General features: G+C 33.4%; 1 protein-coding gene across 1 annotated transcript in view; it reads left to right on the top strand.

Annotated features, from left to right (window-relative positions):
* The window catches only part of NAALADL2 (N-acetylated alpha-linked acidic dipeptidase like 2), a gene marked incomplete at its 3' end in the record, with an annotated part of 819915 nt that overhangs the window by 303952 nt on the left and 492584 nt on the right, over window positions 1-23379 (top strand). The window contains exon 3 of the mRNA XM_080929559.1: window positions 15479-15752. Coding sequence (XP_080785685.1) covers window positions 15479-15752 — 274 coding nt within the window. The remainder of the gene's footprint in view (window positions 1-15478; window positions 15753-23379) is intronic.

Below are 23379 nucleotides of genomic sequence, written 5' to 3'. Positions count from 1 at the left end.
ACTATAAATATTGGCATTGTTTATAAAATATTAGAGAAATGGTCATGTCTGGATCTGAGGGCAAAGAAATGACACATGTAGAGAATGTGTAACATGAAATATTTTAAATTTTGATATAAAAATCAAATCTAAAGTTAAAGATAAAAATATAACTTAAATTGACTTTGTTTCCAGAAATAGAATTGACATTGAGTTTACGTGGCCCTTCCTCTGTTTTGCACAGCATATGTTTCTTATGTTTTTGAAGACTCAACCGTGCATAGAGCAGAAGATCTTACTAGTCATACATTCTAAGTGGTAATTCAGATCATTGGTCTGGAGAATACATTAATATTTGAGAGTATTTTCTATTAAACTCTCACCCCTCAGCATTCCAATGTTCTGTTTTTTTTAGTTCCTAGTCTCTCTTTAATAGCCATTTTTTCATTTAATGCTTCAGAGATGGGAATTTGAGATACATTAAGATATATGAAAAGTATTAAATTTTCTGTTTTATTAAAGAGGTTAAAATTTAAGTATTCAGCATATTAGAAGAAAAAAGTGATATTTCTAAGGAGATGAAAAATTAAACACACTAATCAAGAGGGTTAGTGATATATATATATATATTTTTTTCAATTATTATTATATTGCATGATTACCTACACACAATTCTGTCTTAGCTTTTTTAATGTGTATGCCTAAGTACTTTGCGGCCTTTCATGAACAGCAATTAACAAATACTTTTTGATTTCCTATCTTTGATGAAGAATATAACACCTGTGAATTGACCCTAGCTGCTCAGTTGGTGAGTGTAGAATAAATCTGTGTTGTTATGAATGTAATATGGACATTCCTAATTTCAATCCTATGGGAATATAGACAAATATAATCATTTTAGCTCTCTTCCTGGAACACATTAAATTATAGTCTCCATTAGTGCATTTTTCACATGGCATATATAAACTTTCATATGTTTTATCTTAAAACCAATGAAAAATGGGGACATACACTAAGGCCAGAACAAGTTCAAAGCTTTCACAATTGGTCACTTTTGCTTCTTGTAGTCAGTTTGAATCTTTAACAATTGGTAGGGTATTTAGGCAAAGACTGAGCTTTGTAAGCTGAAATATTTAGTATCTTCTCTGTGACTGGCATCTTGTAGTATATATAGTCTTTACATTTTGTCAGTGACTTCAAAATTATATTATGTACAAAGGTTTGTGATATTAAAAATTTTTATTTTGTTCTGAGTCCATTCTTTTTCTATTTTCAGTGTGTTTGTGGATAGGAGACACTAGTAAAAACAACATTGAAGAAAATGTTTATTCTGAAGTAATTTAAAATGATACATTTTTTAAGATACAGTGTATAAATCTATTGCATTTTTTATACAGTGGGACTAGACTGATGATGAGTCAAATATTAAGAACATGTATTACTCTTGCAGAGGACCTGTTTCTTTCCCAAAACCCTTGTAAGACAGCACATAATACCAGTGCTACTGAAACTAATTCCTTCATCACTAAAAACCTAAACTCATGTACACACACAGATGAGGCTGAGTAAAAAATTATACACTGATTTTATGAACATAGTACACAGTGCCAATATCTGATGAACATACGAGAAGACAAAGTAAAAATGTGAACCAATGATCAATATTACTCATGAGTACATGAGAAATATCTACACAGGGAAGGAAGCCGATGGAATATACCCTAGAGTTTATCAAAATATTAATCTTACTGTGTCAGACAAGTGTGCTCTCCATAACCAAAAAAAAAAAAAAAAAAAAAAAAAAAAAAAAAAAAAAAAAAAAAAATCAGTGCCATAGTTCAGGATTTCAGATGTTTGCCGTAGGAGCTAAATCAAAATTCATTGAATAGGCATTTGATAAAATGTCATAGCCAAGCTTGATAAAACTCCAAGATAAATGAGAAGAGCCAGAAATGACTTGAGTACATTATGATGCTCAGTAAAAAGGTAAGACTAGGAAATTTCAGTTTAAACAGAACTCTAAATCTACATAAAAACAAATGAGTACTAAATTTAAGTTATTTAGAAAAATAACTATTATAATTCTTTGAAAGAAAAAGAGCAACTGGCAGTTTGCTGATGATAATGGGTCCTTAGACAACCAGCTTATTCTAGGCAACACAAAGAGCTTGATGAAGTAGTTGAATATAAAATGAATTAGAAACCCATTTACATGTATTTCTTCACTGAAGAAATAGTATCAGTCTGGGCAGTATTTAATTCTTACTGATACAGAAGAAAACTTGGTAACATTAGTAAGTGACAGGATTGTGAGTTTGGGGCCAGTCAGGGCGATGTAGTACAACCCCCTTGTAAAGGAAAGAAAAACAATTCTAAGTAATAGTTAAATTTAATACAGCCATTTCTTTTTGCAACACTGGCTTTTGGAAAAACCATCTTAAACACTATATAATAAAACATCAAACACATGTGTTTATTAAAATTAAAACCATGAACACATCTTAGTTCCCGAATGCGGTATTCACTCTGATATCATACTTACTCAATCCCAGTTTCTCACTGAAAGTACCATGGGGGAGGGGATTGTTCTGAGTATAGCAGAATACATTTATTGCTGTTGTGTGCCCTGGAACTTGGTTTCTGACACACACATGACAGTTCACTATTGCCTGTCACTTCAGTTCTACAACATAACATACAAGCACACACACACACACACACACACACACACACACATCACATGATTTTAAAAATGACATTTATATTCGTTGATTTTCCAAATGTTAAAATACCTATTTTGCAATTTAGATACCTTTAGAATTACTATAGGTAGAAAGACTGAGAGGATTGATTTATCTCTCTGTCTATTTATCTATTTATTTATTAAAAACTTACATAATTATATTATCTGACTGATGTTTTAATAGAATTAATGTTGTTCATGCTGTGAAACTTTTTTCATTAGTAATGAAAAGAAAAATTTAAAACAATGCTTATTAGCTCTGAAAATTCTTAACAATTTAGAAACTCTGTACCTACGTCAAGTCAAGGGATTAAGACATTAAAATAGAACAATTCCTTTCTGTAAAGTTTTTTGATTCGTGGTGAAGGTAGTGAGACATATTTTAATTTAATTTCTTGAAGCTACATAGAAAAGTGCCAAATAAGAAAGTCTGAAGTGTTTTTCAGGTTCTGTGCACATGCTCCAAAGTGCCCTTGCAGAACAAGGAATTGAATGAAGAAAAACTTGAACTTCTCTGAGAAAACTTCTTTATCATCCTTGGTGGAAATGAGTAACACCTGAACTCTCCCTCTCCCTCTCCCTTCCCCTCTCCCTCTCCTTGCTCCACCTCTCCATTCCTTCCCTCCCTCCACCCCCCTTCTTCCCCCTCTCCTCTCTTCTTACTTTCCAGTTCATTTTGTGTACACTCTAAGGAGTCTACATGCCCCTTCAAATTCATTCATTGTGCTTACATCTATATTAATATATTAAATTACTTTTAGTAATGTCCAACTTGACTTCAAAAGTAAAAGGTAGTAAATCCAAGATGAATATCAGTGTTTTTGTTTGATCAAGTGTCGATATTAACAGAATCTAGAATATCCTCTTCAGACATCTGTCTATACAACTTTAAATATCATGTTGTATATCAACATGTCTGTAATCTTAATTCATACATTTAAAGAACTCAAATTATTCAGAGTGATATATTCATCTCTCCTATAGGGCATATGCAAAACTGTTTGCAACACTTTGAATTTAGAAACCTCTTTTGTGATGTCTACAGACTGGGGCTGACAGACAGGTCTACCACTCACCAACACAGTCTCTTAAAATACAAGAGCAAGCTGCACTTAGAAAGTGTCTTTTTTCTTCAGGGTAATGTACATATTTAGTAATCTATGATGCACCTCTCAGAGCTATTCTCCTTTGAGTTACATTTAAAAGTAAGTTAAAGCATTGCATTTACTGTCCTCTGAGAAGCCAAGCAGCCAAAACATATCAGTCTGGATCTGTTCAGTTTGTTTGTAACAAAGCAAACTGGGGAAGAATATTCCTATATGCTCTTTATGACTGTTAAGAAAAGAAATGAGTGGAGTTTATTCTAGTTACATTTGTAGAAGATCTTTACACCAGGAAATTGTACATATATACACTATTGAAAAACTACATCATTAACCAAGCTTTAAGATAATGAAAGACTGAGCTATAGTCTGATAACCTGTTACATATAAACACAAAACTGGTCTGTTAGGCATCAGTTACATGATTATTTGACTAATATAATAAAGTCTACTCTCCAGAACATATGAGATGAAATGAACCATGAGATGTGTTAAAGAAAATAGTCCATTATTTTGGATATAATGAAACATTAAACCATGATATGTTTTTTAAATGTATGAAATTCTTTTAGAGTAAATAAGGAATATTTTAAAATTGAGCTAGATACTGGCTGCAACAAATCTTAATACTGAAAACTACTTTTTTTTTTCCACAGTGAAGGAGACTAAAGGCAGGTGGTTGAAGGGAAGTAATTTTTGTAATACACTTCACATATCAGCCACTGTGTTTGCTAGTGGCCATGGTAACCCAGTAACACAGCTGGCAGTTAGACCACATGACTCTTTTCCCATAAGAAGCAGCAATAACTGCTAGTGAATTATTAGAAGCTATTTTAGGGGGTATTACATGTCTAATAACCACAACCAAAATCTACTGTATTTAAAGCCAAGTTAAACTCATTATATGAATATGTGTTTAAGTCTACTACGTATAGTCAAAGATACTTAAGTGTACAAACACACTAAAGTAGCACAGAAGGCAATCTGTGACTCAGAGAACACCAGATGGGATTGAGTGAAAGTTATCAATATCTAATCATTGCAACTATTGTCTTTATTTTCTAAATAAAGCAAAAAAGACCCCCAAAGTCTCAAACAACTAAACAGAGGAGGAGAACTTTTGGGATAGTCATTAAAATAAAAGCCCCTTCAGTCTCTATTAATGCTTTGGATCAAAGCTTCATTTGATTTGTATTCATGCAGAACTGTATGTATTTGTGAAGTGTATATGTTTGCATTTGAGTTGCTTGAATAAGTGTGAGGTGCATGAATATGCATGTCTAAATGTCAATGAGAATTCCATTCATTTTTGTGTCTATATTTACAGATTGAATAGTTTTATACAAAATCAAACAAATAGAAATCAAAAATATTTGATGACATTGTATTATGTCTTCTTTTTTCTCTCTTACAACTTTATTTTAAAAAGAGGGATACATATACAGATTTTTAAAGACATTTTGACAAAACACTATATGAATATGTTTTTGTCAGTACTTAATTCTGTTAGAGGTTTAATAGCATACACTGAATTCCCTTGAAATCCCACTAGTTACCATAAGCATAAAGTACATGTAGGACATAACATAACATGGAAACAGACCATTTTCTTGGTGAGTATAGATTAAGCATAATGATCTTTAAATAACAAAAATTGCCACAAGGCTATATTCTTAGCTCTTGGATTATTAATGATTTAAGGTCTATGTGTACCACACTCTGAGAGGGTGCTATACATTTATTTGTTTCCTAAGAAGGACTGAGGCTTTCATTGTTTAGCCTTTGTTTTTCTTGAGTGTCATATGGCCTGTGAGTTGTTTTGGGGGTGTTCATAGCCATATGAAGCTCAAGAAAAACAAAAGTATTCTGTCTTATTATAACTATATATAACTATATAATCAACATATGCCAACATCTTTACTTTGTGACTTTAACTTATTTTCAAAATAAACAACAGAATATTTTGAAGAGACATACTGTTTCCATGTTTAGGGGTTAACTTACTATATTATGTAAACGGAACACATTTTTACCCAACCATTTATAATTCTCATAAAAATCATTGAAACTTAGTCACATTTTATAGAAAGCAGTCAGTTGTATTGTGGTGCATTTCAGGGTGAGCTTTAAATTCTTTAGGAAAGATGCTTTCACAAAAGAAAGGCTTCCTGACAGTTATTTATAATGTGAGGCCATAAAGCTTTCGATTAATTGCATGTTTTGTACAAATGTCAGCTACTGATTTCGTTTTGAAGGATCTACTTATGTCCTTTCTGAGCTTTCAGTGATTTAAAGTACTGTTTTTCCTCAGTCTTCTTTAGCTGACCCCTGTGAAATATAAATGTCAGATGTCAACAGAAAACTGTTTTTTTCCTTATAGAGTCTTTAGGAGATACAAAATGTATTTTTCTCTGATAAAACTATGGTAATAGTAAAGATGGTCAAAAATAAGACTTGAATTAGTCTTGTTAATTTTTACATAAAGGACTATATATATATATATATATATATATATATATATATATATATATATATATATATATATATATACATATGAAGCTAACACACCAAAGTGTACCTGGTGTAGGCATGGGGATTGGGAGTGCGATCATGGTTGAGTACAATCTAATCTTAGGAAAGTACTGTGTTCATTTCCAGGACCCCAGAAACATCAGTAACTCCAGTTCAAGGGGATCCAACTTTCTTCTGACCTCAGTGAGCACCTGTGCACATACACCCACAACACACCTCTTGAAAAGCAGTCAGTGCTCTTAACCATTCAGCCATCTCTCCAGCCTTATAATTTCTAATCTTAAAAACCAAGCTTTTTTTTTTTTCATAAAAGAGACCATGTGCCATGGTATATGGTTAAATAGTTTTCAGGACTGGTCATGATTTCTGTTACACACAGATACACAGACAACCCCATAATGTCTATTCTTCACTTTCTCATTATCCTGATTTGTACACATCTGGCATAATAGCTAGAGCAAAGTGTCTCAAACTCTCTGGGCTCAGGAATCCTTCAGGACCAGTCCTCTAACCTCTAGATGTGCACTAGATGTGACTTCATTCTCTTGGATTAGGGCACATAATACTCTCTCCACATATGACCTCTGTCAGATCACCTGGTTTGTCATATAAGACAACTAATGCACATTTCATTGGGAAATGTAAAACAATCTTTCAATTTAAAGCCTGGCTCCTTTATAATTAAAATTATTGTGGATAGTGCAGAATGTATGATTTAAGGAGTATTCTAGTCTGATAGGCAGGATGGATACTAACATATGTACAGACTGCAGCACCAGTAAAATTTATTTAAATTGAATGATTGCTTTTCTATTACTTCCTATGGCGTGGCAGGATTTCACAGGTTCTTAATGAATGGACAATTTGAGAGGCAATATGTAAGCATCCTTTCCAAAGGTAACTTAAATACATTTTCTAGGTTGCCAATAATGTGTCACAAACGTACTGCCAAGTTCTTATTTGATTTGTAAAATTATTCTTTTGACTCTAAAGAGGAAAAGAAGTCCTATGAATCTAGTCATGGAAAAAAAGATGACCAAATTTAGATGTTGCATATCTTGATTCAACATTCTCTCATCTTGCCAAAACTTATCAGTATGGTTGATAAAATAATAAAACTCATCTTTTTCTTTTTTCATTCAATTGTTCTTTCTGTTACAGAAAACTTTAATTAATTATAGAAATTAATTGTATTAATTTTGGCCTAATAGTGGTTGAGTTTTATTACATGTAGATCATTTAATGACAGCTGCAGAAAATTCCAATGATGTGGAAATAATGATTAACCTTCACAAGTGCTGCCTTTGTAACATGGGTAGTAAGGTTCTGGAGAACCCTACTAATGGTGATAAGTTGCTGTTATAATGAAAGTGTTTAGTAACACCGCTGATGTGCATATGAACTCACAGAGACTATGTATGGCAACACACAGAAGACATACATTCAAGCCAGAGAAGTCTCAGGAAGGAGAAGGGAAGTGGCACAAAACCCCACCCATAATAACTTTCTGAGAGAGGAAAGGCAGTTTCTTCATAGAATGGTGCTTGGCATATCAACCTCACTCTAGCATAAGCCTCATGCTCAGAGAATCACTGACAAACCCAGAAGAGACTCCGTGTTTTCTTGTGGATTTGTGTTTTTCTTGTTATGATTTGCTTTTTTTTTGTTGTTATTTTTTAATCTTTGATGTTTTTTGATTTAATTTTTATGAAAATAAAAAAAAAAGATAAAGTTAGGTAGATAGGCAGAAGAGGATAAAGAAGATCTTGGAGGCCTCAAAGCATATGAAAGAATATAATCAAAATCTATGAAAATTTAATAACAGGACAAGAATTAAGCACTTCACTACCAGGAATGGAAGTCTAAAGTAAAGCACAAAACCCTGTGTCAGATCTATTATAGCCAAAGAAAGAAATATGACAGTTTAGGACTTCAAAGCATATTATAAAACCTAAAGCCATCAAAACAGCATAAAATCAGCATAATTCCAGACACAGAGACCTCTGCATTCAGAAAAATAAGTCTATGTGATTTCAGTGTATTTTCACCAGAGCACGATTTGTTTTCTGGTCAGGCATCAAGCAGTATAAAATGTTCTGTGCTCATGCAATCCTTGGGCTAACTGTTCTATATGCGCTCAGTGTTCAGGGTAAAGATTATATTTCTTTACTAATCAATCAACTTCTTTTTGTTCTTGTTTGTTTTATACCATTATGGACAGAATTTGCTTATAACTTTCACCTTTAGCTGTGGTTTGCATTTATTGTTTCTTCAATTGGGTAGGTATATGTTTAAAATCCTGTACCTAAGCAGGGGACTGGTCAGTTTTCTTCACATCCTTTGCCATTTCAGCTACATATTAGCTGATGTACATTACATACTCATTGGTTGTATTTTTAGAAGACATGGTTGAGTTTCAGATTAACATGCACTTCCAGTCACAGTCCAGATAGCATCTAAGACAACAAATTACCCAATAGAGCAAAATTGAAGAAATGAAAACAGTCCAGGTACACTCTTCAAAACAGTAACCTTTATGTCCTTGAAGTTTGTAATCTGATTCTATTCATTCTGGGAATAGGTTATATTTTATGTGTTCTAATTAGTATCACTGCCCCTCCACATTCCCACACACAGACATATACATATGCACAGATGAACACAGAAACACATACACACAAATCCAAACATTCATATACACACACATACATACATACTTCAAAAAATTAGCCTGTATAACCAAAAATCTCAATATTTACAAATGCATATTTATTGCTGTATTATTCATAATATACAGGAAATGGAATCAGTATAGTTTTCCATTTTTAAATGAATGAATAAAGAAAAGTGTGCACACAAAGGCTTCTTGGTATTTGAGGAGTCTGTTATTTAATCAAAGCTGCCTATGAGTTTGTGTACCTTCTGGATTTATGTCACTGCAGCACAGAATAAAGCAGATAAAAGTGAAGACCTACAGTGGCTGATGAATAGATTATTTTTTTCAATTTAAAATATGCCTTTAGATTTCCTTTAATCAGGTTAAAATAATTTAATTTGAAGAGTGATGTGTGGTATAATATGCTCCATGAGTGGGAAGGGGGGAAGAAACTCAGAATGTAGACAATATTATTGTTCTTGCCAATGGTTGACATAGCTCTCCATACCTCATTGCTCACAATGCCTTCATGTTATATATTTACATTTCTTAATTTTAAAACATAATTTAGATGCACAATCACATGACACTGCATTATATTTACCAATTGCTGTCTATAAATGCATTCAATAGTGACTAGCTATGAAGTTACCTTGTATACAGTGTGTATAAACGTGAAACCGTGAGAGTTAGACCAACTTCAAGTTTATGGAGTAATTGATGTTTGGACAATGTATCTTACTTCAATGTATTCTATTTTCTAAAATCAAGTTTGTTTTGCTATTTTTTTAGAATTCATATTTTTGTTTGTCAAGAATATCAAATTAAGCAGTAGTAGTTGCATACCAAGCTCATTCATTCACATGTCTTTTAGTACTTGCAAAGAGATAGCTTTTTGCAATGTGTTGCATGAGGAGGATTAAGATTCCTCATAGATATTCCATATCTGCACTAATTCTTCATGTATTATACAATCAGTTTTAGTTTTGCTTGCTCAGAGCCTTCTTCATCTGTCAAATTTTATCTATTGTGCCCTTGAAGTGGTCTATCAATTTTCCTGGGTCATTTGCTCTTGAAGATGGCATACCATTTAATTTATTTTCCATACTGATATCAAACCCCAGGGCTGTGTGCACTTCCTCCCTATTCAATACTCAAAAGTTCTAAACATTGATTCTTGTTCACTGGGCATTTGTGTTCTCCCCTTTATATTTCACAGCAGTATCCTTCAGTGTGCAGGAGCTCATTTGGCCTCATTCCTACCAGTGAGATTACAAGCATGTGCTCCCATATTTCACAGTTAAGGTGTTAGGAGAAACAAATTCTGGTTTACAAAATGAACATCTTACTATTTAAATTATCTCTCTTGCCCAACGTTTGTCTTTTTAATATACATATAAAAACAACCACCACAGAATATGTCTGAGCATTTGTTTTTTCATTTCTGTACTCATGAGAAATTTTAAGGAGGTAATAGCAAATATTCTGGGTGTTTTGTTCTGCTTTAGTTTTGTTTTCCCTGTCGAGCATATGTGACCAGCTCTCCTAAGACATTTTCTTCACCCATTCACTTAGAGTAGACTCTTGGCAGTCCCCTGGAACAGCAAATACTGCATGCATCATTTCCTCCAGCCCTGACATCATTGTTGCTCTGTGGCTCATCCAGTAGCAGGTGTTTAACATTGATATAAACAGAATTTTGTCTAACAAAGCCAAAAAATCCTCCCGTATCAAGTCTCTGTTGGCCAATGGAACATTAATGCCAAAGTTAATTCCAGATTCAAGTCTCAGCCACGACAGTTCATTATGCTACCTGCCAGAACTGCTGGCCCATGGAAACCCTTATTTTAAAAATTAAGGCAGAGTAAAACTTTCTCTTGAATAAATACCTTGTGGTTTGGAGTAACACACTTCCATTTTTTGCAGGTTTCTCATTTAGTTAATTGAGATTGCATAGGAGTTAATTCCTTAATAACATTTCTGGTTTAATACAGAAACCTGCTAGATTATAACCGACGTGTCCACACTGTCTTCTAAACCATTTACTGCCAGGATGGAGGGCTTTAGAAAATGTGGAGAATTGAAAATAAATGTAGCCATGTTGATGGGTCTATGGAAGTTTAGATCATAAACAGGATCCCTCAATCAAGCCATTAATATCAATAAGATGGTGACTTAATTAAATGAAGATTCAAATGTATTTATATGATTTTAAAACAATTTGATTTTATGTTTACTTGGTTTCACAAGACTTATTTAAGTGAAATTTTATACTAGACAAATACAAATCAGCATTCAGTAGTAGAGATACGGTGTACTTTATTGGCTTTTATTTAATTTTTTTATTTTGAGAATCTTATGCATAAACATTACATCAACATCACTTCCTCTTTTCAAAGTCCCTCTTTTCAAAGTCCCCAATATCTTATACCCCACAAGTTCATTGTTGTATGCACACACACACACACACACACACACACACACATACACAGGCACCTAAGCATATTCAACTGAATCAATGTTTTGTTGTTTATATATACATGAATCAACATCTGAGTTTAGACTTGGGTTTAGACATCCTGCATAGGAAATTATTCCTGAAGAAGGCTGATTCTCTTTCTCAGAAGGCATTGACCATTGCCTATGTGAGATGTGGAACTTCCCTTCTCCACATTGGCCTTTAAAGTGTTAGCATTATGCTGGTCTCATTTAGGCAATCATAGGCCTGAATATAAATGTGTGCAGCTTTTTCTCATACATAGAAGAATCTGTCTCACAGCCAGCATGCTGGCATGTTGGTTCATACAATCCTTTCAGCCCCTGACCCATAGGTATACTGGTTGTGGTATAGATGTATCAGTTTTGTTGATCAATCCACAACCAGTTGTGGGGCTTTTTAATGGTTTTCATCTGTTGAAAAATAAAATTTCTTTGGTGAAGAGTGAGAGTCATGCTTATCTGAGAGGAAGATGGTGAGTATTCAGAATACAGTTTCTAATTATAAGGGCAGTAACAGGTTCTCCTTAAAGATCTGTGAGTCTTGAGCCACAAATAATGGGATAAGTTACAGTTACCATCTTTACAGGTCAGTTACAGGCAACTCTTACAGGTGCCCACCTTAAGTTACCATGCTTGGTTTCTGCCTATTGAGAGAGCTGCTCTCTTTTATAACAATGCACTTGGGGGGGGGGGTCTCATTGGCTCCAATGGGATGGTGTTTTGAATCTGATATTAAAAAATACAAATATACTTCATATGCATAAGTATTCATGGATATGTGCCTTGCAATGAGTTCTTTATAAAAGACTGTTATGTTGCACTCAGATCAGTAAAGGGAAAGAAAGGAGAGAAGCAATTGTAGGAAAGGAGGATGCTGTGCCAGTGCTGACTGAGAGCAAGTAGGACAGAGTGATGAAAGGCCTGTGGTTCAAAGAAGAGCCAAAGAAAGAAAGCACATAATATTTCTGGTATTGATCAAGCAGGTCATAGCTCTTTCATAATAAGACATCAATTACAGACCATTTTTAGTTTAAAGATAATATTCTTCAAATATTCTAATCTTATTTGATCTCTCTCAGAGAAGAAATCAAAAGAAAATACTTTCTATCTATGAGGTTTGTATAATATCATGACAAAATTAAACCAAAAACATTACTGGAACACTTCTTTCAAACATTACATTGCTTTAAAAATTTCATGTTTAAACCAGAAATGAGTAGAAATAAATTACAAAATTTCTAAAAATCCTAATATATACTGTTAATAGTATAGATTTGTTTTATGAGAAAATATGTTGTAGTGAATGTCCATTTTTAATAGACCATATGATTGTTTTGATGAACATATCAGAGTGTGTGATAAAGTACAATACTCTGTCAAACAACATTTCTCAACAAAGAACAATGGGGGACCTTTTCAGCCCATTTATAAAAACACCTAGCATTGCCTTTTATTATGTTATCAATTATTTTCTGAAGGTGATATCTGAACAACAATTAAACACTAAGAGTTAAAAGTTTAGAAAGATAAGAGATGAAGAGATACAATATTCATTTGCTCATAATTTAGAGCCAAAGCAAAAATAAAGGAATATTTCACAGTTACTGAGCTCAGGGAGGAATTGGGTCATAGAAAAATTGATTAGCATTGACCTGTGGGAGCAGGTTTAAGACAAGTAGTTTACTTTTATGCACCTTCATAGTCACCAGCAATTTGTTAATTGCCCTAGTCCATTCAAACTGCTGTAGCAAAATCCATTAAATTTGGCAACTTATGAACGATAGAAATTTAGAGCTGAGATGTCTAAGATTCAAGTGTCTACAATCTTTGAGATGGACCTGTTTGCTCAAAGAAGCCTCCTCCTAGCTCTGTCTTATACACTTTGAAAACACCTAAACTTCCCTCTACCTTCTTATATGGGAGTATTAATTCCATTAATGAGTAATTTTCACATGTGATCTAATCATTCTCTACTAATCTCCCACCTCATCATTACTTAGTATTTTAGAGGAAAATTTTAAAGAAACTGAGTTGTATATTCAAAACTGAAAAATAATATTAAAGAACTAATGTCATTATTTATGAAAGTGATATAGTCTTCAAAACCTTTAGTTTCCATGGAATGCTGTCTGCAACTCAGGCATTGGAATTAAAGGTTTATCCCAATACTAATACATCCTTTTTTCCTGCCTGTGATTCAACCTGTGACAGAGAAATTCAAAGTAGATGTAACCTTGGTTTGGAGATTCAAAGGACCTTGACTGCCATGTTAGGAAGGCACAGTGACATGAGAGGCTCATTCCATGTTGGGGAACTTGAAGTGTAATTGCCATATCTCTTGGTTGATAGAGAAGCAGAAAGCTATTCTGTAAACAATGTGGGATGATCCCTCAAGGACCACCATAAGTTGCCTATGTCATCCAGCTAGTCACAAAGTTCCTGGAGTTCCTTAGTCTCCTGTATCTCTAAGAAACAAGTACTCAAACACATTAGCCTGCCAAGGGCATCTTAGACTAAAGCTTTAATAGTCATTTAGGAAGAAGAAAAGTACAGGGTCAAGATGCTCTTACAGAGGAAGATGCATGGCATGCTGTATACTATGATGTAAGATGTTATAAAGTAATAATGACCAGGACACCACAGTGGAGCTCGGCATAGGAGACAAGTGCAACTATTTTGATGCCTCCTGCAGTGAAACCTGAGATGGATGATGTTGGGAGGAGGCTGGCTAGTGACATTAGCCCTCATCAGAAAGCTAACAGTTCAGCGAGAGTGCCTGATAAAAGTCAGACAACTCTCAGGGAATGAAACCGACATTAACTAAGGCAGATATCTCAAAGCCTTGTCTGCCCTTCACATATGCAAATGAACATGCAAGCACCCATGTGTGTATGTTTGAACACACACATACACACACACACACACACACACACACACACACACACATACACACACCTGTACATTCATAGAAATCCTTGCCTAGACAACCAAACATACATCCACACATATACACACATCACTCACATAAAACTGAATTTATGACAAAGAGCTTTATAATGGTTTCTCGTTCTGTCTTCTCCTGCTGGGTGGCTTTGAAACTACACCAAGAGACCTACCTGTAGTTTCTAGTGTAGGCTACTCTGTCATTTTTGAAGTTATTTAATAAACAAGTCCATATAAATATGTATATGGAAAAAGTCAATTTCACATAAAAGAAAAGCATTAAATACTTAGGAATATGACAAAAATCATAAGGTACACATTTTCAGTTCAGTCACAAAAGGAAAAAAGTAGATGAAATTATTTGTTAAAATTCCCATGTCTGTCCTGTGAATAGATTACTTTCCATTTTATCTATATTCCAAGATTTCTAGAAAAACTAGACATGGGAGTTTTACAAAGAGAAACAAAATAAATGTAGAACCTGAAGAAAATACAGTACAAATGTTATTTGGTTTGGCAGTTTTGCTTGTATGTCTATTTGATATAGTGATTTCTTCGATATAATTTTCTAATAGCATTAGGTAGTATTTTAAGAAAATCATATTGAGTAATCTCTACTATTTAAAGATGTGAAGAGTGTTCTATTGAATACTTTTATCTGAAATCTTATTAAACACAATGCAACCTACCTCAATAAATGCAGTAGTTTGGAATTGGTTGTATATGGATTTTGTTAATGTTTATATGAGATTCAGACTTCATAAAAGCCCTGGTTGTCATTGCTCTGCTGCTGTAGTGCTACTTGAAAACATAAATTCATCCAGCTTTGATTTAGTATTATTCCCCTTCTTGCACCTCAACTCAGTCACTCCATAAATCTCTTAAGGTCAGATCTTTTACACATTTATCCTTCAATAGTCCACAAAAGCTATTAATAAATGTTCACATATGAACAGTCATATCTCTAAGTTGCAAAGAGTTCCATTATGTTATGAAAATGTGCTTTTACATGTTTTTTTTCAGAACTTTCCTACAACTGTATGACACAGAGGATGACATGGACATTTCAAAGAAGATTAAGAGTCACTGGATTGCCCTGGGCTTGGAAGATACACAGTTTATAAACTATTCAGTGTTGCTGGATTTTCCTGGCCCCTCCCCAGGCACCATCACTGTGAGCAACACTGGCCAGTGCTTTTATCCTGATGGCCAACCTTGCAGGGAAGAAGCCAGAAAAGGCCAAAGCCAAGATCTGTTCTACTCATATGCAGCCTATTCTGCCAAAGGAACTCTCCAGGTAATTTGATCATTTGTCTCTGTCATTTCCAGTGAAATGGAATTAGAAAACAACAGCTTTCATCTAAATTGAGCTAACTGGAAAGATGCAGCATGCAAAAGTAGCCATTAAATCTATTCCATGTAGCAATGCCAGGGAGCAGGGAAGATAGAGGGGAAGTGCCGGAATCTTTGCTTGTCAAGTTTTGAAAGTGAAAACATGTTAGAATTTAATTCGAAGGTGTTGAAGGTGCAACTGAGTTATTCACATTTCCCTCAGCCCATATCCTTCAAGAGAAACTCATTTAGTATTTTGAAGAGGATCATTTGAATATGTTGATACGGAGGGAGAGTAGAAATGGTAAGGATTTCGCTTTGAGATTGTTTATTCACATAAGAAATGAAGAGGAAGATTGATGTGATTATTCGCACATTTAGGATTTAAGATTCAGCTTGCCTGTATTCATGATTGGAAATGTGTGAAGAGGAGCCAGGTGTGGATTCTTCCTCTACCTTTCATGGTTAGCTAGATTTGGTAGTGATTTTGGCTTCCTAGTCAAGGGAGGACTGTCTAGAGCTGTGCTATGAATTACAGGTCATGTTGCAGTTATTCGGTGTTTGCTTCCTCTTCAACGGTGTTGTGCTTCTCAGCTTTGTGGAAAGTATCACTACTGTTCCATTTGTGAACCACCAAGAGGATTCAAATAACTAATCTATGTAGATTCGGAGTGCACCAACATTCAAGTTAAATAAAACAGTATATTTTATTTTATATAGCAGCTGTTCTGACTCAATGTAAAGTATAATTTTGTCAGACAGTCTTAGTTCAATTTTAAAATTGTAAAAGGACTAACACTGATGGAATTATGCTATATATTTATTATATGCATATATATATATATATATATATATATATTCTTTTTAATTAATAATAAGCAAAACATGGAACATTTAAACAATTTACAGGTACTATATAAAATTACCTGAGAAAATAGAATAACCAATGTTTATAAAATTGCAACATAAGTATTTTTGGGGGGGTTGCTGATGCTGAGTTTTGTGGGGAATGCAGGTATTTTAGTTATTTATCAGGCTTCTATTCTATGTTGGTAGAATGTGACTTTTAGTTGACTATCATATGACCAGCACAAACTTGAAGAGTTTCTACTGTTAGTTACATGTGTGTGTGTGTGTGTGTGTGTGTGCTCATGTTCATACATGTTTGCATGCACATATGTAATATTTTTAACTAAAAACTCATAACTTGATTTGACAATACATAAGTTTTTTGGCAATAGCAGCAACACATTTAATGTCAGTGAAAGTATGGGGAAGAGATCAGCACCCTTGTCTTGGCTCAGAAGCCATGAGCTTAGGGCACTGTGACACATCTTTGTATTAGACTCCAAGCACTCCCATATACAACCTTGTTTCTCTGTCCTTGCCGTCATTCTGTTTGACTCAAGTACATTAAAGTCATTCCCATCACCCACCCACCAAAAAACAAAACAACAATAAAACAAAAAGAAAGAAACAAAAAAAGAGAAAAAGAAAAGAGAGAGGGTTCCCTTAACCTGGCTCTCCAGGAAGACTGGAAAAACATTAGACCATAAATTCCATCGACACGAATTCAGATATCTCAGGAGTTTGTACTTATTTATTTTATCAATATTATGTGTTAGATATTTTCTTTATTTCATATAATAATCTATGTTTTCCCAAACAGTTGTTCAATTTTCCCAAAGTCTATGACGATTACTTATAATCAATTTATTATTTTAAAAGATATTTAAGCTTTTAACTCTAGTAAAAAGTTTTTTTTAATTAAAAATAAACCAACAATTAAAAAAAAGAAATTGAAGTTGAAATCATATATAGAAATGTACTCCTTTTATATATAACTTCAATTGGAGAGATTGGAGAAAGGCAAAATACAGTTACACACACACACACACACACACACAGACACACACACTCACACACACACACACACACACACATATACACATACACAGACACATATGTGTGTGTATGTTTGAGGAAACAGTTTATTATATAAAATAAATAATATACCTAATACCTAATATTGATGAGATAAATATGTTTTATATTTTATATTGTATAAATTATATATATATATATATATATATACATATATATATATATATATATATATATATATGTTTCAAGACTTTAATTTGAAAAACTGTTAATCTTGAGAGAATGTTGAGGAAATATAGTTTATTATTATACAAAATAAAGAATATACCTAACACCTAATATTGATTTTAAAACTCAAATATGATTAGGATATTCAAGTCTAGGGCCATACAACCATGAATGTGCCCAATCTTATCTGATTAGGATATTCAAGACTAAAACCATTCTACCTGACTACTGTATGTCCCACAAAACACATGCATACATGTTACATTATTATGTTAAAAGGTCGCTATTACACTGAAACTCAAATAGAATAACTAGTAAGGAAATGATAATTTTTGTGTGTCTAACCAGTTCATATCAATCTTGAGTAGATGTTGCAGCTGATTCAGACGTAACTCCTTTCTGATTTTTCAATACATTCTGTGTTCATGAATTTCTATGAGGCAGATCCATTAACAAGTTTTTAAAATATTCTATTTTGACTGCCTGCAAAGCTCCCCACAATGTTTGCTTTTGACAAGGTTATTTGCAGAGGAGGAGTTGCCCTTCACTTTGAAGAGTTGTCATATCCATTCATCATAGAACTGTTTTGTATAAGCTTCCAATTTGTGCTTTTTGGTAGCCGTCTAAAGAGCACTTGTGATATCTCCTATCTACTCTGAAAACCCACTTAGTGCCAGCATGATCGATGGTGTGCCTTACAAATCCTTTGTAATTCATCGTGCACTAGAAAGGTGACATTGTTACCCCATAATAATGACAGGTGGGTCAGTCAAAGGGTCCTAAGGAGAGTTGCCTTGTCAGATGTAAATTACACATTAAAATGGGTATATAAATAATGTAGCATGCGTATGTAGTGCATCAGGCAATAAAAAGACATTTATGTTTTAATAAAATAAAAACAGCAACAGTACTACTATCACAGGAATAGACATTGGTCAGGTGGCCTTGCCATATGTAATTCATTTTGTATACATAAGGCATGGTTTTTAGCTAATTTCTGTGGAAACATCTTTGTGTGTTCTTTGAAACTAAGCTGACTCAGACCAAAAATAACACAGTTAATCTTTTAATTCTGACTATTTCTGCTGTTGAGGTAGGTGATTCGTTCACAGATCCAAACATTTTAGAAATGGGTTTTGATTTCCTTCTGTAAAGTTCTAATTTTTACTCAGGAGAGAACCCATGTAATGAAATTATATGGAGAAACTTGTTCTCAAGAACACACTGACTGTGCATAAAATATATTGTTATTGACCTACTTCTTACTACCTGCTCCACAGGCAGCAGAAGAGACTACCCTCTCAGCTGCACAGATTAGGAATCATCAAGTTTTCTATTTCTTTTTGACCTTTCCTGGGCAAAAATAATAGTTACAATCATAAAAACATATAAACTGCCAGATACTTGGAAACAATTTAACTAACCTTAACAATTACTGTTATTTGGCAAAATGTAGGCACACTTAAAAAAGAAGTTAGGAGTATATCAAAATATATCTTGAAATGAGTTTTTAGAACTTGAAAACTCAAAATGATTATATTAATCCTGCTGTGTTAGCATAATAATCTTTAAACCTGTTTAGCATGACAAATATTAATAATTATGAAAGGAAATGCCTTCAAAATTATGAATAGAGAATAAGATAAACTTGAAGGCTCAAAGAATGAGATTATTAATTTGTGAATACAGAGTGGTCAGCCATGGAAGCTGAATCTGATGACTATAGCTTGCTTTTATGTGTAGCTTTCACAGCACAGTAGTTTAAAACATGTCTCTAAACAGTATGTCAAATATTTTGCTAGAAAGTCATAAAGAGAATAAAAAATACATATTATAAATTTTAAAATGCCTTCCATAATTTACAATCTCTTAGATTTGGAAATGAAAAAAAAAAAAAAAAACATAGAGCTACAGGCACTTGGCTCTAATTGATTTTTTTTTATAGTTAAAAACAGCAAAAATCTGGTGGGAAAAGATCAGAGTGCATTATTTAAATGCTTTCACTCGACCACCATAGAACTGTGACCTGGAGCAGTTCTGTACTGGTAATGGTGATCTAGCACTTTACTTTCCTTTTTTTTTGTGGGTTCCATGTTTTGGTAATCAAGTAGCAACCTACGGTAAATAAATGTGAAAACAGCTACATGCAGCTGTTGCTAATAAAAAAGAAAATCTACAAGCAACCCATTTGCCTGATATGACCTTCTGTTCCTGGTTCCTAAGGAACTGGTCACTTGTCAAGTGATATGTGAAGGAAACGTGATAGACTATCTACTGTGATCTCATCACAACACACGTGGTGTCTTAAATGTCAAATATTTAAATATACATATTTATTTTTGACAAACATATTTCTAAAGTTTGTGTGTGAGAGAGAGAGAGACAGAGTGAGAAAGAAAGAGAGAGGGCCTCTCCCTATGTAACCCTGGCTGACCCTATCAGCCTTCTTTGACCTATTGAATAGCGGGATTAAAGGCAGGAGTCAAAATGCCTAGATCTATTTATAATGCTATTTGATGAGAATTTTGTTCATGTTTTTTAAGATTTGCTTTGATTTAAAGAATATTAAAGATAAGTATGACATTCTTAGAAATTTCAAAACTACCTCAATGTTTGAAAGTATAAATGTTTAATTGTAGTAGGTTACATTAATATATGTCTCATACCATTTGAGGCATAAAACTTCATTATTTTCAAAATTAGAGAGTTGGGTGAAAAATCCCAATACTTTTGCTTACATCACCTCAAATTGATCTAGTTGCTTCCTGAAGGAAAATCAGGATGTGTCTGTTGCATGGAAATGCAGAAAAGAATCTTCTGAAGGAACATCTAACACTTTAAATATCCTCACCTTAATTAGCTGAGGATCATTAATTAAATACAGAACTTTGAAAATAACAATTTGTTATTCCTCATATTCTCATGAACCACTGAAGAAGTGACTCACCTAGAATTAGGCACTAAATATCCATCATATTAAAACACATATTTGGCATTCACTAATACATTGTCAAGGCCTTTCACATGCCACTGAACAAGGATCTCAGTAATAATAAAGAAATCTTTAGACACTGATATGTATAGTAATCTACCCAATAAAAAAGCAGCTGCTTCAAAGCAATACTTAAACACTATTAATACTTTGTAAATTAATTGCATCTATAGTTTCCCAAACTACATAGAGTCTGGCATATATTTTTTTGTTCCATAAATAACCTGTCTCCCATATTTTCCTATTATAAATTATCAGGAGTGGCAAAAGACTAGGATTATGAATCATTGGTTATATTGAATCCAAAAGCAGGGAACAGGAAGGAATAAATATGCATGCATTCTGATGCTCAGCTTATTTCTTTTAAATTCTATGGAGTCTAGAATTTCCATCAAGAGGGAATAGGTCTTCCCCTACCAATTAATGCAATCAAGATAACTCTTTAGTGGGTATGTCCAGGGACCAAGTCCCTGCTTGCTCTATATTCTTAAAGTTGACAGCTAACTTTAACCATTACTGGAAGACTGTTGATGGATATACCTCTATTTGATTACTTTATTTCATTAGTTTTTCAGATTTTCTGTTTTTGATACTCAAATTGTGTGTGTGTGTGTGTGTGTGTGTGTGTGTGTGTGTATTTGTGTGTATGTTCTAGATATGCTTGTCACCTCTGATCATACATGAATAAAACTCAACAAAACCTTGTGTCTCTAATAGTACCTTATTTTTAGATGTCATTAAAAAGTAATTGCCAACCATGTTGAAAGACATTAAACAAAAATGTAACGTTCAAATTTCCAACATTTACTTAAGTGGCATAAGTCACAGGAGTAGAGGCTTTGTCTTTGCCCACTCTTACCCTGTCTTTAATTCTATGCTTTAATTTCAAGTGTATAAAATGAGAGTAATGCCAAGAATCTGTCTCATTTCTAAGACATGAGAAGATAACAACTATACCATAACTGTGTTTAGAGGAGAGTAGTCATACAGAATGCTTCATTAGAAATACTGAATAATAGTTTTACTTTTAAAATGAAGACATGTTCATTTGATGATTATTTTTATCTTTTTGATTCTCCTCATTAGGACTCTCCTCACTTTATTCCACTTTAGAATTACAAATGTTTCTTTTCTGTGTGGTGATCCTTGTTTTCCACCATCTGCTATTCTTGTTACACACACACACAAAGACATGCACATACACACATGCACACTAACACACACATTTTATTTATTCATTCACGGTTTGGTTGCCTCTCTGTACAGTTTTCTGCAGACAAGAGGATTCTCCTGGCTACTCTATGACTGATAAATCCCTGTTTATTTTTATCAGCCCATGCATTTATTACAAAGTATTTATTTCATTACAAATCTTTATTAACCTGTTGTATGGTATTTATACCAACAAGAATGAGAATCTATCAGAAGTCCAGCTTCTTCTTTACTAACATATAGCGCTCTGTCATTTTAATAGATTATAATATAGTCATCTGGTGTAAATAATTCTATCAAATATAATTTTACATTTGTTTGATTGAGATTCCGTGTTTCTTTCTAGCTAGTGTGATTATTGACTCTAACAGAATAAGGCAGAATAAAAATTAGAAAATTATTCATTTTATTTGTAAATAGTGCTTCCTGTTTACATTTTTGTGCATATGTGAGCTGTATATTTTATATTTGATGAAAATAGTTTAAATATTTTTGTTGGTCTGATGTTATTATTTTTAATTACACAAGTAGATATCATCACTTCATCCTAACATTTTATTAATCATCTGCATCTCCTTAATATTATCTAGATTTTTGGGAATGATCTAGGCTCTTGCTGCTAAGCCTGACATCCCAATTTCATTCCTTAGAATTCACACTAGTAGAAAGAGTAAACGAACACCTGTAGTAAGTTGTCCTAAGTCCTCTACATTTACTTCATTACAATTGTCTGCCCATGCATATACACACATACACATGTGAACACAGACATGTAGACATTATTATCATTATCATCATATTCAAAATAATAAAATAAACTAATTAAATTATTAAAACGTTTAAAGATATAGTTTTTCTTCAGTAAATTACAAAACTATTTTAGGGTTATTTTGCTTCATATTTGTAAATTATTTTTGATAATTTCATCATTCATAAATATTATGTTTACATCCTTTCAAGCCTTCCTTCTTCCCTTCACCTCTTCCAATGTTCTCCCAACTCCACCTAAACTATGTGGCATTCCTATATTTACTATTGTCTTTAATGTACACACACACACACACACACACACACACACACAGCATATTAGGTACTGGGTCCATTAAGTGTTATTAATATGTACATGTATTTGGGGCTGGCTACTTGGGTTTGTATGACGTTCATGTTAGAAGTTATTTATGTAAGAAGATCAAAAAAATCATCCCTCTCAGAAAACAGGTTCTCCCATTCTCAGAAACCAATGGTTGCCTTTATTTCTTTGTCTAAGAGTAGGGCC

The sequence above is a fragment of the Micromys minutus genome, assembly GCF_963924665.1.
Source record: "Micromys minutus genome assembly, chromosome: 15".
Lineage (NCBI taxonomy): Eukaryota > Metazoa > Chordata > Mammalia > Rodentia > Muridae > Micromys > Micromys minutus.
Note: the sequence above shows the minus strand (reverse complement) of the source record. Positions and strands in the feature narration are given on the sequence as shown.